The sequence below is a fragment of the Macrosteles quadrilineatus genome, unplaced genomic scaffold, assembly GCF_028750875.1.
Source record: "Macrosteles quadrilineatus isolate MER2022 unplaced genomic scaffold, UCM_ALF_1.0 Scaffold_21__1_contigs__length_2333173, whole genome shotgun sequence".
Classification (NCBI taxonomy): Eukaryota; Metazoa; Arthropoda; class Insecta; order Hemiptera; family Cicadellidae; genus Macrosteles; species Macrosteles quadrilineatus.
The window spans coordinates 86,479-104,155 of NW_026542614.1; the positions used below are offsets into that span (position 1 = coordinate 86,479).

Sequence of the window (17,677 nt, forward strand, 5' to 3'; positions counted from 1 at the left end):
TGAGGTATCTGCTGGATGATTTTACCATCCCTATCCATCCATAACAATCCTTTAGTTTCCTTCCCTACACAGTAAAATTGTGCTATAGCACATCAAATAATAAAACCGTACCCAAATTCAGTTTTACTTAAACATTTAATAGAGAGAGGTTATGGAACGCTGAAGTCCTTAACTTAAGTAATATTTAAATAAAATCATTCATCATGAAATTAAATAAAATCCATGGGAGCACTTATCGAGATCCATAAGAAAACCAAACTAAATCACAACCAAACATAAAGCAAAGTTCAACTAGCAACACAGCTGAGTGTTTTAGGTCAAATTAAAATCTCAAAATCATAAACCAAAGATTTAAAAATCCAAAAAACATATCTCACGAGAATCATGTTTGTGTCAACAACGTAAATATATCTAATAAAAATAAATCAAATACTTGTACTGATTTTCTCAATAGCATTGAGTTATGATTTCAAGTCGTAAGTTTAATGTAACGTTAATACACTAAGTGAACACCGTATTTTGATTGTATGTAGCCTTCCCTGCCTCACCATGGCTTGGTATACAACTAACTACCCTGAAGTGTTCTATAGTCCAAAGTGTTCTACAACACTCATACAACCTTGCATCATTTGTTCTTCACGCTGCTTTTTGGTTCGTAAAACCTCTCCATCAATGCACGCAGGATACTTCCTGGGATTCTCTGGTTGTTGGCGATAAGCTCCTCAAGAGCACTTCCTACCTGGAAAATGCCATGCAGAAAAACACAATGTAGTACAATACACAAAAGTACAAGAAAAGTTGGAAATTTTGAATAAAATTAAAATAATGTAAGTGACATAAATCCTGTCACCTTAAAATTATAAAACCACATACTGGTACTCCAAAAAATGTAGAATATTTTATTTACCTAGATGGTATATAGTAACAAACATGGCACTGTTGCACTAGAAGTCACGAACAAAATAAATAAAGCAGCTGCATTTTTCCCACCAAGTTAGTAGTCTTATATGAATATTAAATTAAAAGCTGATTTTAAATCAATTTTTGACGCACACTCATACTTTCTATCCATTATGTCATACGTACAGAAACTTACTCAACAAATACAATAGTCACACAATTTAGTCCACAAGGAATTCACAATTTCGCTGCAACCACAGGAAATGTGCACAATTTCGCTGTGATCCCAGAAGACGTACAAAGTAATTGTAGTATAACAATAACAATTAATTTTAAACTTATCAATACTTTCCAAAGCAACCCGATTTTGACTGGATCTGATTTATGTCTGAGAATCGTTAACATTTTGACTGGACACGGCCTAACCCAAAGTAAATGTATGGCACATTGACCCCTAGAATTAAAATGAATTGTGAAAATAGACCTCCAACAGTACGTAAAAGAGAAGCTTTACCTGGAGAGACGAGAATAGAAAAGGCTTAGCAGATTATAGTTGAAGTAAAATCACAAAAAAACTGACTTTTACCATTGTTGTTTAAACCAATAGTTTTAATGGATTTAAATTGAAAGTAGTACGATAAAAAGAACACAATTGTGCTACTTACAATAACTGCCAAGTCCTCGGGTGACAGTGAGCCATCGTAAGGGATTGGAGTTCCGACATGAGTCCTCAGCTTCACAGGGAATCCGCCGTAAATGGGCACCAGAGGAAACTTGGTCCACTGGTACAGCTTGAGCCAAACTCTGCGAAAGAACCCGACTGATCTGAATGACTCCCGCACATTCTGGGTGAATATGGGGATTATTGGCTGAAAACAAAGTGAAAATGTCAGATATACAGGACCAATGTTGAAACAGTGATTTTCATTGTACAAAAATATGAAACTGTGATTATAACATTATAAATAAATTTGGTTAACATTCCATATACGTATATTTTGTTAGCATACACACTGGGCCTACCCACATAACTTAATATAGAAAAAAGGATTAGGCCTAGCAAATGGTCGGGTCTTACAAGATGTATGGTAATCCATGGTATAAAATTATCTGTACTATTTAACACGTTGGTTCCTCTTAAATAAAAGAATATACTCCTACCATACAAATGCTACATATGTAAAAATTTCAATGGTCTTTCTAAGTTTGGTGTGATTTAGTAAATAAAACATTTTTCGGTACTTGAGTATTAAACGGAGGCCACCATTACGAAACACGCCGCGGCACTTATAGAGGGTTAAATTGTTATAGATGTTGTAGTAGAACTATTCTAGTATTGTTGTGAGTTGAGCGTTATCAGATGAGTCATGTGTCTACTCGCAGAATCCCCTCCAAGTAGGCCAAGGTCAGGGTCGTTGACCGGAGCGCGCGCCATTACCTGTCATCGCCTGTCACTGTGTCTGGTCAGCTATATCAGTTATAAAATTAAACTATCATAACCTAACCTAACCAACCAAACTTGCTGATAGTGAAAACATCGAATGAAGGTTTACTAATAATCAGTATTATCATAGCTAAGTTAAGAAACTGTAGGTTAGGTGGCCTCCGTTTAATACTCAAGAACCCATTTTTCTTCGCTAAAATAGACTGAAGCTGTCAGTAATTTAAGACCAGTTTCCACCTATGCTTGATTTCAACAATTTGAGGTATAATGAAACCTAGTGGAAGCAAAGACCCATCCTTTAACATTCATTTCATTATCCTCCCCCCCTCCCCCCAAATTGTGTCAAGGCACTACAAAAGCAGTCAAACATTATGCAGTATTATTATTTGTTAAGTTGTTCAAAACTTTAAATATTTTCTCTAGAAAATAATGTCCCGGAACACATTCCCCCTTCAATTTTAGCCCTGGTTCTCAAAGAATTAACAGTAACTCACTACATAAATGATTATACCGTACACAGATATTAATTTGGGATCTTTTACTACAGTAAAATAATGCCCTACATACAAAGGTAAACTAGCAAGAGTACAAAGAGCCTATCTAAAACGAGTAGGCTATATTTTACATTAACGAAGAAAGAAATTGAAACCTACGACTTGGGCATCAAGTGCCACCCGAGCAAAACCTAGCCTCTTCTTCCACATGAGCCTGTAGTACGAGTCAGAGAACTGAGCTTCGTACACTCCGCCCGGAGAGATGGCCAGGAGATTGTTCTCCTTGAGGATGGCCGAACACGACTGTATCGTTCCTGGAATCACTTTGAGAGCTTCCGCAATGATGGCCCAACCTAGGAGGAAGAGAACATTTAGTTAGGTGTCAATCCATAAAATGGTCCAGAAAAGAAATATTTGGTTGCTTCAAGATTTTTGTTTTCATATTTTTTAGCCAAAAGCACATGTCATTGGAAGTGCAAATATTCCTTATTTAAATTTATCCACCTATGGCAGCCATTTTTCTGACGTTGGAGTGCCCATTTGGCATTTTCAGCGATTACAGGGCTCTGTGTTTTATCAAATATCTCCGATTCTATACATCTTTAAATATTAAAATGAAACCCAATCCCTTCAGAAGAACCTGAACTTGAATAAGGTGCTAAAAGTGTGCACTAAAAAACAAAATATATAAATAAAAATTATCAAAATTTCTAACTTTTGAAGCACTATATATTTGTTGGGCATAAAATCAAAATTTGAAATTTGATTTTTGAACTGTCTTTGGCAGGATTTAGAACAAGCACCTCAACGAGATACAGTTATCTCACTCTCAATCTACTCTTGACTAAATACTTTTGGACTCAATAGGCTATTCCACCAAAATAGATTAAATACAAAAACTTAACTTCTTTCCAAGACTACATTCAAATTTTCATTAGTATTATATTTGAATTGTTGGCCAAAAACATTGATTTCCGTTGAGAACATTGATGTAGGCTATCAAAAACATCGCTAACCTACCATCTATGTTTCGAAAACATCCACTATCAATGTTCATCCCTGAAATGCTGTTAATACTTTTGCCAGCCGGGCATGTTTGTGCACTTGTTTAAACACTTCTCAAGTTAATATCAGTTTACTATACAGTACGTGTGAATGTAAAATATTTTAACTTACCTGGTATTTTGAACAGGAATCTGTCACCAACAGAATGGATTAGACGATTTTTAAGTAGATATACTCTTGATAAAAAATAATACAAGTCTATAGGAATGGCACCGTGGTAGTAAATGAACAATGCTGGTGTACTCTCGGGAATGTTCTCAAGACCTTTCACCTCATAACCTAAAACCAACAAATCAAAAGGGTGTTTCTTTCAAATTCGATTGGTAAGAAATTAATGTAATAAAATCGGTCTGGAGTGAATTGTTTTATTTGGAAACCAACAAAGGAAGAGAAAGTATGATAACATAGGCCTACAAGATAAATTACCCAACATGTCAGTGTAAAAATACTTCCTGAAATGTGTGTTTACATCTACCCTATTGCAGTAATTAATGTCTATAGAAAATATTGTGGCTCAAAAAGACTCTAAATGTAATCAAGTAAAAAAATAAATAACCTTTGTTCTCAGACTGCATAGTAACTGGGGTTAACGTTGACTCTGAGTTTAAAGGTCTGTAAAATCTCAAGAACATCAGTACCTACCATATCTCACTTGATTCAGGCAAGCTTATGACCAAGCATGACTAGTGACCAAGGTCCAGAAGACCTTATTCAAACATTTTCATAATAACGTACTCAAGCTACTAACTTTTAGCTACCTACTAGTACCTACTATTGTCTTACCTATTAGAATATTTATATTCATATGCGATGGTGACGCCACCTGTGCATATTTTAACTTAAATATGAGTGAAGGATGAGTGTAGAATTGAGTATATTGTGAAGCTTTCTTACTGACTAAGACCAGCTGTTTCATTAGTCAAGACTATTTACTGAGAGTCGGATGATCAAAGACAGCTGGGTCCAGTTTTGAAACCTCAAAAAGCTACACTTTTTCCAGGATCGAACCGACACCTTTAGGGAAGCTGCAATATGTGATATATGATTTAGGGTAACTGACAAAATTATTTAGAGGACGTATATAAAACTAAATTAACTTTCTCTTACCATGCCAAATATATCCATGTGCGTCCCAAATTGCAGCTATAAGTTTTCTTGCACCGTCATAAATATCTGTCTCAAAGGCATCTCTTAATCTGTACCTGAAACGCAAGATATAGCAAATAGTAAGTGTAAAGATGGGTGGTAAATAAGTTTTTCTATTGTCCTTTTTACCGTATTAGGTGGCGCACTCTTTGCATTTGTCCAATAGCTGCTAAAAAAAACTACGGAAAAAGTCTATTGTACTGGCAAATTTCCTGTCTCAAACCAGATTTCGAGTGGACTAGATTGTAAAACTATCCAGAGTGTACTCACAAGCATCGGATAGGATTAGTTTTGATATGTCTAAGGAATTGGTTTTAGTAGGATCTCTAGGTCATACTAGAGATGGAAAATACCGTTACTTTGCAATAATCGTGAGGAAAGTTTCATAGCTTTTCGGTGATTAGTTAAATAATACAATAATTTTGGCTCCAAATTAATTCCTCGTCAAACATTACAGCCGGTCACCTTAAGTAAGAAGAGAAGGACATTATTTCACTTGCTCATTCAAAAAGTTCAGCTAGCCTACATTACAACAAATAATTTCACTACCAAAGTACCAGTAGGCTACTATATTATTTCGTAATACTCGCTGTCAATAGGAAGTCACAATCAACTTTATTTCACTGGCTCGTTCTAACAGTAGACAACATTACAGTTACAGAAATAATCGTATAAGGTACCAAAGTAAGCTACTATATTATTTTTTTATATGCTTGGCATTAATAGAAAAACGTGATCGTCACTATTCCACTTGCTCGTTCTAACAGTTAGATGACATAACAAAAAAAAATGCATTTTCAATTTACCAAGGTATTATTATTTTGTGATGCTCGCTGTTATTAGAAACACACAATCAGCAAAATAGTTATTTCATTTATCCCTTTAAACAGTCCAGACGGTGTTCCTAAAATAATAGGATATTCTCAGAAATCTATTACCAGGGTGAAAAAAAACATTCAGTTGGCCTAATAGGCTAGCAGGTTTGCTGCGGTAGAGGGTATCCAATTGTGTTAAATAACGCCCCACCTCTATGCCATTGACAAGCCTGCTATTCTGCACCCTGGGGAGGCCTAATAGTTTGTAAGCCTAAACTTAACCTTAGTAACTAAGCCTTAACTGTCCAAAATATGTTAAAGGATGTTAGAGAAAGAAATATTAAACCCAGACAAAAAGATTTGATCCACGCATGAAGGTAAATGTTTGCATACCTATGGAGTTTGTATATGTACAGTATCACTGCATTCATGTATAAAAGTAAAACAATAAACAATGGAAGCATAAATGAGACAATCAGAGGTAAAAGTAGCCAGGAAACCCACAGTGAGTAGTCCACATCAATGTAATCCACTGAAACAGAAATAATTGAATTTCACTTATTAAATACTTTCAGACCCTTAACTATGTTACTGACTATTATAGTTTACTATTAATGTATCTGGAGCATTAACTTAATGGGAAACAGATTATAAATAGAAATTATGATAAACTATTTACTAAGCTTACTTTATGTGTCAGTAAAACACCAAATTAAATTGGTTCAATAATGGAAAACTCTACACTAGAAACAATTTCACATTAGATCAGTCAGACACACCGTAGAAGCTACCACTGCACCCTGACAGAAATAATCACCTGTACCCAGGGCCGATTTACCGAATAGGCACGTGCCTAGGGTGCAGGACAACTGGCTTTTTTGTGGGACGCCAAAATTTGGAAAAAAATGGTTGTTGTAATTGCATGCGATCGCTGTAAACTTCTGATAATCCCTCGCGACCGTGTGGACATCGTAATCGTCTCCCGCGATTGCGGCAAAATTGTAATTTCATCTTCCACTGATCATTATCTTCCGTGAATGTGGCTAAATTTGATCTTTTCCCACAGTCATGTGGACAAAGCGGGCCTGTCTTAACCAGTATCTATTTACCGTGACAAAAATGCCTGGAATTGAATTTGGTGCAATAACTCCAAAGTCTAAGTCCGTAGAGTGCAATCAATTCCATATTGCTTAGCTCGTTTTTGAAATTTTTTTTTACTAGGCCTAAATATTTGCAAACGCAGAGGTAAACTTAACCTTATCATACACCTAATACAAGGTTATTAGTAAGTTAATAGGTACAATAAGTGTATGAAAAAAATTAAAGACCTTTCACAGAAGCAAACTAAGTTTTAAAGCTTTACATAATTGGCTAGGGATCAGACTTTCCACATCAACTGCCGGCTGGCGTATGAACTCGTAGGGACCGTGTTGTACTTTAAAATTATAGTGGAGGGTAGTTTCTTAACTGGGCTACGCTAATATTGGTTGAAACTATCGATCCGATTAGTAAACCTTCATGAGATTTTTTCACCATCAGCAAGTTTGGTTGGTTAGGTTAAGTTATGATACTTTAATTTTCAATAGATATATTATAAATGATCGATTATTAGGCTAATCAATATTTTCAATTCGATAGTTTCAATCAATATTAGCGTAGCCCAGTTAAGAAACTGTATCTTTAGTGGGTTCAAAAAAAGACCTTGAAAGTTTTTTAAGGGGCATTCCCTAACATCAAATGCAGTATTAACGTCTGGTTAGGTGTTAGGTAATATCAAGATGAATTTGCCAAACCTATTTCACAATGTCAATAATATCCCATGCAGTTTGGGAATTACGGCAGCCGCTCTATGGCTATACTTCACTCGACTCACCTTTATTTCTAGTTGTGCAAGTGATTACACAGTGGAAGTTAGAAAAAAAACTTAGTTGTTGCCTAAGTACCCACACCTTGCACTAAGTTAAAGCTTGGTCCAAGGTAATAAGATCTTATTGTCTGTTTACTTCTGAAATTAATTATCTAAGCCTAAACTAAGTTAGCCTCAGCTTACCACAATATTTCTCAATGTAGTAAAGAATATTGCTGAAAAACTTGTACATTTTTAACAGTAATAGGCTAACTTATACAACACCGAAAAATATTGAGTCTTATTTACATTAACTATACACGTTTCTCATTAATACGATTTTTTACGCAAATTAAAACCAATTATACATTAGGACTATAATGATAAATTACTAAACGATCACAAGATAGGCTATAGGCTATACAATATTTTCAATTTTAAATAAACATTATTTATAAATAACCTAGAAAACTTATTAAATGACATTAGGATTAGACAGCGTAAATGAATACAAAACCTCATTGGCCATTGGCCAAATTTGTCGAACAGCTGGAGGAGCTGGGTTTGAAAGAAAAAGGTTCGGTTCAGCTGACTAGAGCGAGTGAAGATAGTTTCGAAGCCAACTAGTGCCTTTGATTATAGAGCATCAGTCATCAGTGTCATTTTAATTGACGATGGCATCGTCGGATTGAAAACCAAACACTATGTCGATCTTAAAATGTTAGAATAAAGCTCCCATTATCAATGGTCGTAGAAGGCAACACCAAAATCATTGTATTTTACCCTGCTAGTCGCAAACTAAACGACTTGAAAAAATAATTAATTAGTTAAAATGTTTTATACAATAACTATGCTACACATATATTATAAGTTACTTAATCTCTATAAAACTAAGCTCAGTGAATAATAAATACGCATAGTTTTAATTTGTTTCCTCATCTATTAACGATAAAAAATGTCTAGAGCCAATTTGTTTAATTTGTATTAATTATAAATTATTTAAGATGGGGACGCCACTATGTGCGTATTTTAACCCAAATATGAGTGATGGATGAGTGTAGGATGAGTGGCGCGATCTTGTAGTCTTGTTAGTGACTAAGGCCGACATGTTCCTTAGACACAGCTGATAATTAATAGCCCTTATAGCTAATGGCAACTAAGGGACCTACAGTTTAGAGTGGAATCCGAACCACATTTTCCCCTTGGTATTTAACGAATTTGTCTAATTATCAGGATAGTACTGCGGATAGTCAAGTACTCACTCGTGCGGACGTTAATCCACACCAGGGAGCATCGCTTCCACAGTTTATGCCTATAAATATCCACAATTCGTGACCTCCTAGTAGCTGGATTACAGGACGACGCCACCCGTCCCAGTATGGATTCATTTTACTATAAGAATACATATTATGTTTTAAGAAAAACTATCCTTCAAACTAAACAGCCCCCCCCCTTCTTCGATCCAATTTTCTATCATGAAATAGTTATTATTATTATTTTTTTTTTATATATATTTCAAAACTAAAATAATGATATATTCCGTTAAAATCAGCTAAAGCTTATTTCATGTGAACCTAGAACTAGAAATAAAAAACAAGGAATCCTGCCAAACGTAATAAAAATATAGAGGTATCAACGGTTACGTTGGTACCACTTGCGGATGCAGGCTGTCTCTCGCAGATGATAAAGTCCCTTAACAAGTGTGTCTATAACGCACAGTTGGTAATACTGATAGCACTTTTACTCGATCGATTACTGTAGCGCCTGTCAGACAGAAGAGCGGCAAACTTTATCACAGATGGTCATGTGTTTTCCCAGTACTTTTTCCTTAATCAATTAAAAAAGTTTACAAATACTATCAAACCTCTTCGAAAAGTGCAAGCTAATACGCCTATAAAACACTTGCCAGTTAAAGTTGGCATCGATTCCAACGATTTACAAAAATGTGAACACCGTGTACCCTTAAAATAGTTTTAATTAGTTTTGCAATTTTTTTCATAGTTTTTAAAAATGCAAAAAGGTTTAAGTGTGAATTGGGCTCAAGGAAAATTTATTGAATTGAGCCATACATTTTTCTTCCGCTTTGAGTTTCACATGTTAACTTTATTTGCAGTACAGAATTTAATTTGTTGTTTATCATTCCAGTTGGTATATACCTGTTGATATAGATTTTCAGCGAATTTCGACGAAGCAATTTTTAGTGCAAATTATTATACAGAATCAACCTGCATTAATTATTAATTTCCTGTTGGTATAGGTATGTTGTACAGTTTGAACGTCGTAGTAATAAAAGCAACATACACAATCGTCCGAACATATCCAAAGTGAGGGTGTTGTCATAGATAAAACATGTGTTGCCTAATGAAATAGTAGCGTTTCTGACTTCAACGCAGGAGGATGGGTTCGATTCCCCGTAGAATTTTAAAAAATTGAGGGGTTTGGTCGGTTTTGACAGTTTTTATTTTATTTTCCTTGCTCACTAAAAGCCACAGATGTAGATGCCTGGGTAGGTTACATAAAAATTAAAATAAAAGTGTTGCAAATGAGTTTAATTTGAATTCTTTAGTAAAACAATCAACGCAATGGACGTAGAAAAACTTTACTAAGTAAAAATGTAGGGGAATAATTATAGTCTTGCAAGATTATGGAAAGAAGCTGTAATAGAGTCTTGAATAAGCCTGTTTTATTTTGACCAGTATTTACATGTAAATTTGTGGATCTTTACGTTGAATCGTGGCGTTATTTCGAGAAATGTTGATGATTAGTAAAAATTTCCAACGAAATACCAAAATATTGTCTTTCCCACCCGTCCAAAATCCCACGCTTACCTGAGGTGGGAATCAAAAGGGAAATTTATTTTCCTGGCTGAGCGCCCGCTGGGTTGGCAGCACTGGCAGCTATGGCGAGGGGCGTGCAGACGACACAGCTCACTGTGTTAAGACAGCGACGAAACGGCTGCCGCCCGAAAAGTCAGTGATAATACGTTTCAACTTGTACATATTCCAGTGTTACCTAGTGCAGTGTAAACATGTGTTCAAACTACCTCCAGTTGATATCATCCGATGATAAAATCTGCAAAAAACGATCTATAGGGTTTTGCGAATCGGGAAATTGGTTTAGATAAGTGTTTTTTTCCAGTAATAACTAAAATTGGCCGCCTCGTAACGCTGGACGGGAATTTGTCAATGTAATAATCCGCCGCTCTAAATAGGCTAAGGTTAAAAATAGGCAGTGACAGCGTAGGCGGGCTGACGCAGAATGTCAACCTAGCTGTGTTGAGTGGTTACGTTGAGTGTCGTGTTGATATGCTGCGTTGACGGCTGGGAGAGATGGGCAGTAGTTGTTCATCTGGACAAGCTCATAAAGACAAGGATACAACTTCTCAGCGCTCCGATGAGTGAGTACAGACTAATTTGCCAATCCAGACTGTCTAGCTAATTGCCTGATGGATAGCCGCGTCCGCGTGTCATATATAGGTTTTGGCGGGAATATATCCAATTTGAAAAAAAGTTTTTCTACATACGTGATACTCGAAATTATCAAATAGCGCGTGGGGACAAAAATGTTGAGGGGTTTCCAAAATCTGTAAAATGTAAAAATCAGAAATGTTTAAATGTTTTCTCTCTACTTAAATTTAATTTTATTTCAACGTTTACAATGAAATCACTCTTGTGAATGTAACAGTTTTGATTAATCTTTTCATATAAAATATAAACATAAACCAACTAACATATTCTAACTTAGTATACTATCCGATAGAACACGTAAATGCAAAAAAAAAAAAAAAATAGTAAGTGCAAAATCCGTAATTTGATAGAAATCGGCACAGGAACCTTTTCACTTATGGACACCTTGCAAAAATTCTTTAAACAGTCTTATAACTTATTTTTTCGTCTAGTACGTCTATAATTCAACACAAAAAATATATTTAAAGGTCAATAGCCAATTAATTGTACACAAGTTTCAAATTGCTCAGGAACAAGAAAAGCTACATGAAATATGGGCATAACACCGTACAACATATTAACATATAACATAAAATTCAATTGGAGTACTATAACAATATGCATTCAAAATCTTAGTTTACTTGGTGATTCAATGCCGCGCTAAGATATAATACCCCCGCTGCAGCAAACCTGCCGACTTAGCGAATTTCCATTTCCCTGGATTGATTTTTAATTAATCTATTAAATTAAACATTTATGTTTAACGAGTAGGCTACCTAGGTTAGCTGCTACAGGGAAACTAATAAAGTGTGTTTTTTATTAAAATATCAATAGCTTAGTATGTAATGAATATATCCGCCAAGTTTGATCAAAATATATCCACAAACAAGCCAACTACAACATATTATAATATTATCCATGATAATAACATGGGAATTTTAAATTAACAATTTTTTGAATTTTCTCCGTAACCAATCATCGTACAAAAACACTTTGATATACTAAATTATTTGTTTTTTTAAACTCTTTACAAAAGCTCTGGAGAAAAATTGATAGATTTTGTGTTTTCAGGGGGGGGGAATGAGAAAAACCCATTTTTACTCCATAAAACCCCCGTTAAACCCCGTTCCCATGGTCCGATTATACAGGTTCGCGAACTCATTCAAGTTTATACCGCCTTACACCTTCAAACCAAATTTTATCAAAATCGGACAAGAATTACTCAAGTTAGCGTGCTGATGGATATATATTTGAACGAATGGTGTTTTTGACCTCTGGGGACATCAAAATGAAAAAGTAAATCGGTCCCGGGCCTAGGTCTTACCATGAGACCTACGGTAATAGCTGCTTCCCTATAAAGTAACACTTTTAACAAGCTAATACAAGTCTCAACCTGTTTTATTATTTAGTTACTATATACTAGTAGGGTCTTTACTATAAATTTGATATCCCACAGGATCCCGCAGTGTTTCCTAATTTTATTATGGACAGTTTTGTAGGAGTTAGTTGGGACGTAGGTGTAGTTTAGTACATTATTAAACATCAGTCCCTATAGATTTATCATCTTTGAGTCAGATGATAACAATTTCAGGTTCGAATAAGAATATTTATTTTCCTTTTGTCCGCATATAGGAAGCATTAGGTATTTTTGACACTTATTGTTTATTGTTGATTTATTCCAACAGTAAGTTGACTCCTTAACTTAAAGTACATTACATAGGCATTAATTCTACTTATAGCATACCAAGTCAATGTAGTAAGTACCTTATCGAAAGTGATTGTATATAGTTCGGTACAGTACGACCATCGAAGTATATAACACAACTTCGATGAGTACGACTCGTCTTGACGTTCCAAAAACGAGACACACAGACCGTGACGTGGCCAGGTAGAACACTTTATTCGAGATTGACCATACTACACACATATACATACACACCAATATTAGAACAGAAAGCTGTATGGATCGTAAACATAAGCAAATGGCGTAACTGGTCAGAATCCCATACCAATAACATTAGTTAACATGTGGTTTAGACAGTTCCATTATTGAAATAAAGTTTACTTTCGGGCCAGTAATCTTATTAGTTAATGAACCATTCAGTTGCTTTTCTAGTAGGCCTATTCGTGATACCTACATTATTGGTGCTAGAAGTTCGTTAAGGGCGAGAGCAGCTGAACAGCTGACGTTCCTAACCCTTGTCGCGAACTACTTTAGTTGACGCTTCTCCCTAAATGTTGGGCCGTGTTCAGTCTTGAAAGATGATATCACGCAGTTTTACCCCGGGTGCTTGTTCTATAATGTATCTATATATTTAATACACAGTTGTAACACTGTTTTCTCAGTAATTACTGGACCGATCTACAAGATTTATGTCTCAAATTAAAGGGGATAGTGTGTAGATTTGCCGAACTTCCTTAGAATTTATACGTTTTTTCTAAGGGCTACGATCTACAGCCCTTTAAAGGTCGAGTCAATACAATTCTTTTTGAAGAATATAATACACAGTTTATAAATTATTCGTCAGCTGTTTAATGTTTGTCAGACATTTGTTATTATTTTTATAACCTCACTTTCAGTATGCAATTATTAAACATGGAGTTTCTGTTTATAAACACACGATTTTGATCAAGGAAAGTGTATTTGTTAACTTATTTTTGAAATGTTTTAGTTTTCCTGCAAAGTGATCTGAAGGAAAGTGGTAATTGAGTTTAAGTTTGAGTATGGAATGTGAAATAATACCCATAGTAGGGAACGGAAACTTATTGTTTTTATCAATATAATTTATTCTCTACGGCCACCAGAATAATCATGGGGAAATCCGCTTGCAAGTTGTACATATAATTGCTAATGAGTGGGAAACATACAAACATTTTATAGTAGGTGACGAATCTTACTCAAGATCTTAGACGTTCAGTGGTACCAAACTTTACCTTCTCGAGATGGCAAGTACGCTGGGATACGTGGAACTACAATATATCAGTGATTTTCTTTTTTCAAGTACACAGGGAAGTTGCTTGAGAAACTGTGACTTACCATTCGGTTCTGGTGAAGAGGTACCGGTATGTGACTTGATGTTTAATGGCAATGTTGACTCGGGTCATTATAGCGTTATAAAACTTTATCATTAACCCCAGGGTGTGAAAAGTACACAAAGAAAAAGAAAAGGTACTCATTAACCGGGCGTAAAGAGACATACCGAACGAAAAAAAATGTAGAGAACCATCGAACTAAAAAGGCAAAGAGCAGTGTTGGTGTTAAATGTGCTCTGGAAGACCCTACAAAAAATATCAACACCAACTCTTTTGAATTGGGGTCGTTAGATTGGATTTGTCAGTCACTAGGCCTACTTCAAATCTATGAATTTGAGTCAGAACAGACTAACTGGGACACAAAAATGTTTTAGTTTTCCTGCAAAGTGATCTAAAGGAAAGTGGTAATTGAGTTTAAGTTTGAGTATGGAATGTGAAATAATACCCATAGTAGGGGACGGAAACTTATTGTTTTGATAAATATAATTTATTCTCTATAGCCACCAGAACAATCATAGGGAAATCCGCTTGCAAGTTGTACAGATAATTGCTAATGATTGGTAAACATACAAACATTTTATCGTAAGTGATTAATCTTACTCAAGATCAGTGTTCGACGTCCAAAATTTACCTTCTCGAGATGGCGAGTACGCTGGGATATTTGGAACTACAATTTATCAGTGAACTATAGGCCCTACCCTAACTATATTTGTTCGAGTAGGCCTACACAGGGAAGTTGCTTGAGAAACTGTGACTTACGATTTCGGTTCTGGCGAAGAAGTATCTGACTTGATGTTTAATGGCAATGTTGACTCAGGTCATTATAGCGGTATAAAACTTTATCATTAACCCCATGATGTGAAAAGTACAAAAAGAAAAAGAAAAGGTAATCATTAACCGGGCGTAAAGAGACATACAGAACGAAAAAACATGTAGAGAACCATCGAACTAAAAACGTAAAGAGCAGTGTTGGTGTTAAATGTGCTCTGGGAGTCCCTACTAAAAAATGCCAATTTTTTTTAAAATGGGGGTCGTTAGATTGGATTTGTCAGTACTGCAAATCTATGAATTTTGAGTCAGAACAGACTAACTGGGACACAAATATTTTTCCTTATGTTGTCACAAGGGGAAGGTAAAATGAACTCCTTATCAACATTTTGAGTTTATGGAAAATCTTATCAACAGCGACTATAAAAAAAGTATTAAGGGTCAAAAGAGACAAAAAACGATTTGAGTAAAATATAATACAAATCTGCATTTGAAATGGCCAGTTCTAAGTCTCACTTGAATCAACATCTTTCTGGTAGTGGTAGTATACATAGTTTTAAAATCCACGACTCCTTTTCCATCAAATTGGACAGTTAATACCCTCTAACATTGAACAAAGTATGCCCAACTTTATATATACGACGTAAACACAGCTTTTACTCACAGTATGGGTCAAAGATTCGTGAAATGCGACCAACTGCTGATGCGTGATTTACATGTAGGCTAAGTGACTATCTTTATTCCATACAACAAATGTAATGAAAAAAGACGAATTTAGGAATATACTTGAGCAAATTATCTAAATATCATAAATAGCTGCTTATTAGGTTATCAGCATTGCCCAGTTTGTATACTATTTATTTTTCAAATGAAACTCGAATTAAAAAACATTAAAATAATAAAAACGTTAAAATAATACATCGGTTTGATTAACATAAAATAGTTTATACAGGCAAACTATCAGTTCTATTTCATGTAAAAAAATTAAACAACCCCTAAATAAAATACAAAGATAAACAGTATTTGTTAATTATTATTTCTTTATTGCTGACAATATTCCCGTGGCGGAGCACGGGCTGTTAACTAGTTCTATAATATTTTATACAGCTAAAATATTATTGTGTTCCTGTCAGCAGTCATAAAAGTCACGACCGAGGTAGGTACCTCACCCGCGTCTTTCTGGGAATTGACTAGATATAACTTCAGTTCCACTTCCAAATTCTCCTTTACTACCTCTTCTAGACGGAATGTTGACTTAGCAGTAATGGTAACGAAAAACGGACGCCACCACCGCGTGCCACTCAGGGCAAAAGAAACTTGACTTTAAACCGTATATTAGATAATTGTTTTGTTTTGAGATTACTTTTAAATCATTTCTTCAGCACACACTAAGCTATGTTCAATACAACAATACAAACCTATCAACGAACGCTTGTCAACCGTTAATATTCTAACATTTACGATGTCTGCGTGTACAGAATGAAAACAAATCCTATGCTCCGTCCAGCTGTTTGTGAAACTGATTAGAAGTGCGACAAAGTATGTTTCACTATCGTATATGTAAATGACTTACGACCATGGTAGATTGCAGCGAGCAACTATCATGAACAAATTGCCGTGTTATACTGAATAACACTATTTCCTAGTCATGAGTGACGTATCTAATACAACTTGTAGCTAGTTTTTAGCGAATTTCCCTATAGGGAAGTAGCTATTACCGTAGGTGGCACGGTAAGACCTAGACCCGGGACCGATTTACTTTTTCATTTTGATGTCCCCAGAGGCCAAAAACACCATTCGTTCAAATTTGTATATATGTATATATATATACGTCCGTGAACGCGATAACTTGAGTAATTTTTGTCCGATTTTGATGAAATTTGGTTCAAAGGTGTAAAGCGGGATAAACTTGAATGAGTTCGCGAACCAGCATGATCGGACCATGGGAACGGGGCTTTACGGGGGGTTTTATGGGGTAAAAATTGGTTTTTCTCACTTTTGACCCTCAAAACACAAAATTTCCCAATTTCTCTTTAGACCTTTTTAAAGAGCTTAAAAAACAAATAATTTAGTATATAAAAGTATTTTTGTTCGGTTATTAGTAACGGAGAAAATTTAAAAAATTGTAAATTTATAATTCCCATGTTATTCTTATGGAGAATATTGTCAAATGTTGTAGTTTGCTTGTTTATGGATAGGCCTATATTTTGATCAAACTTGGCAAATTTATTTATTTTGTACTAAGCTATCAATATTTTACTAAAAAAACACATTTTATTAGTTTCCTTGTAGCAGCAAACCTAGGTACTCGTTAAACCTAATGTTATTAAAATATATTTAATTGAAAATCAATTCAGACAAATGGAAATTCGCTTAGTCGGCAGGTTTGCTGCGGCGGGGGTATTTTTAACCAAAATCGTCGTAGTTGATGTGAGCCACCGACAGATTGTGCTGATCTAAATCACTGACTTCTATGGAATACACAATCGTTTTTACCAATTCAAACTAATGGAATGACTTATTGTGAGCTATAGCAACTGTAGTTATGACCCATCAACTATGTCAACAACAAGAATTAAGGTAGGAAATAGAGTTTTCGTCACTAGCGCATTCTGTGTCTGGCTCACACAACTACGTCCTTTTTCTTAGCAAAAAATTTTCTATTTCTATCTAGGCTTCTTGTATGGACGAGACTCTATCAAATTTATGTTTAAGTTGTG

At 35.2% G+C, this 17,677-nt stretch overlaps 2 protein-coding genes across 2 annotated transcripts in view; one reads left to right on the plus strand and one right to left on the minus strand.

Moving 5' to 3' along the window:
* On the minus strand, positions 1–8,093 carry LOC129005436 (transmembrane protein 68-like). The gene is made up of 7 exons (XM_054434324.1): positions 7,915–8,093; positions 6,258–6,396; positions 5,011–5,105; positions 4,015–4,182; positions 2,998–3,191; positions 1,566–1,769; positions 1–739 (listed from the first exon to the last, which is right to left on the minus strand). The coding sequence occupies exons 1-7, from the start codon at positions 7,961–7,963 to the stop codon at positions 626–628; spliced, it is 963 nt and encodes a 320-aa protein (XP_054290299.1). The 5' UTR covers positions 7,964–8,093; the 3' UTR covers positions 1–625.
* Positions 8,094–10,646: 2,553 nt separating this feature from the next.
* Positions 10,647–17,677, plus strand: part of LOC129005443 (NACHT and WD repeat domain-containing protein 2-like) — a 31,769-nt gene continuing 24,738 nt past the window's right edge. Inside the window, exon 1 of the mRNA XM_054434331.1 lies at positions 10,647–11,107. Within this exon, the coding sequence (XP_054290306.1) occupies positions 11,040–11,107 (68 nt within the window). The 5' untranslated portion in view covers positions 10,647–11,039. The remainder of the gene's footprint in view (positions 11,108–17,677) is intronic.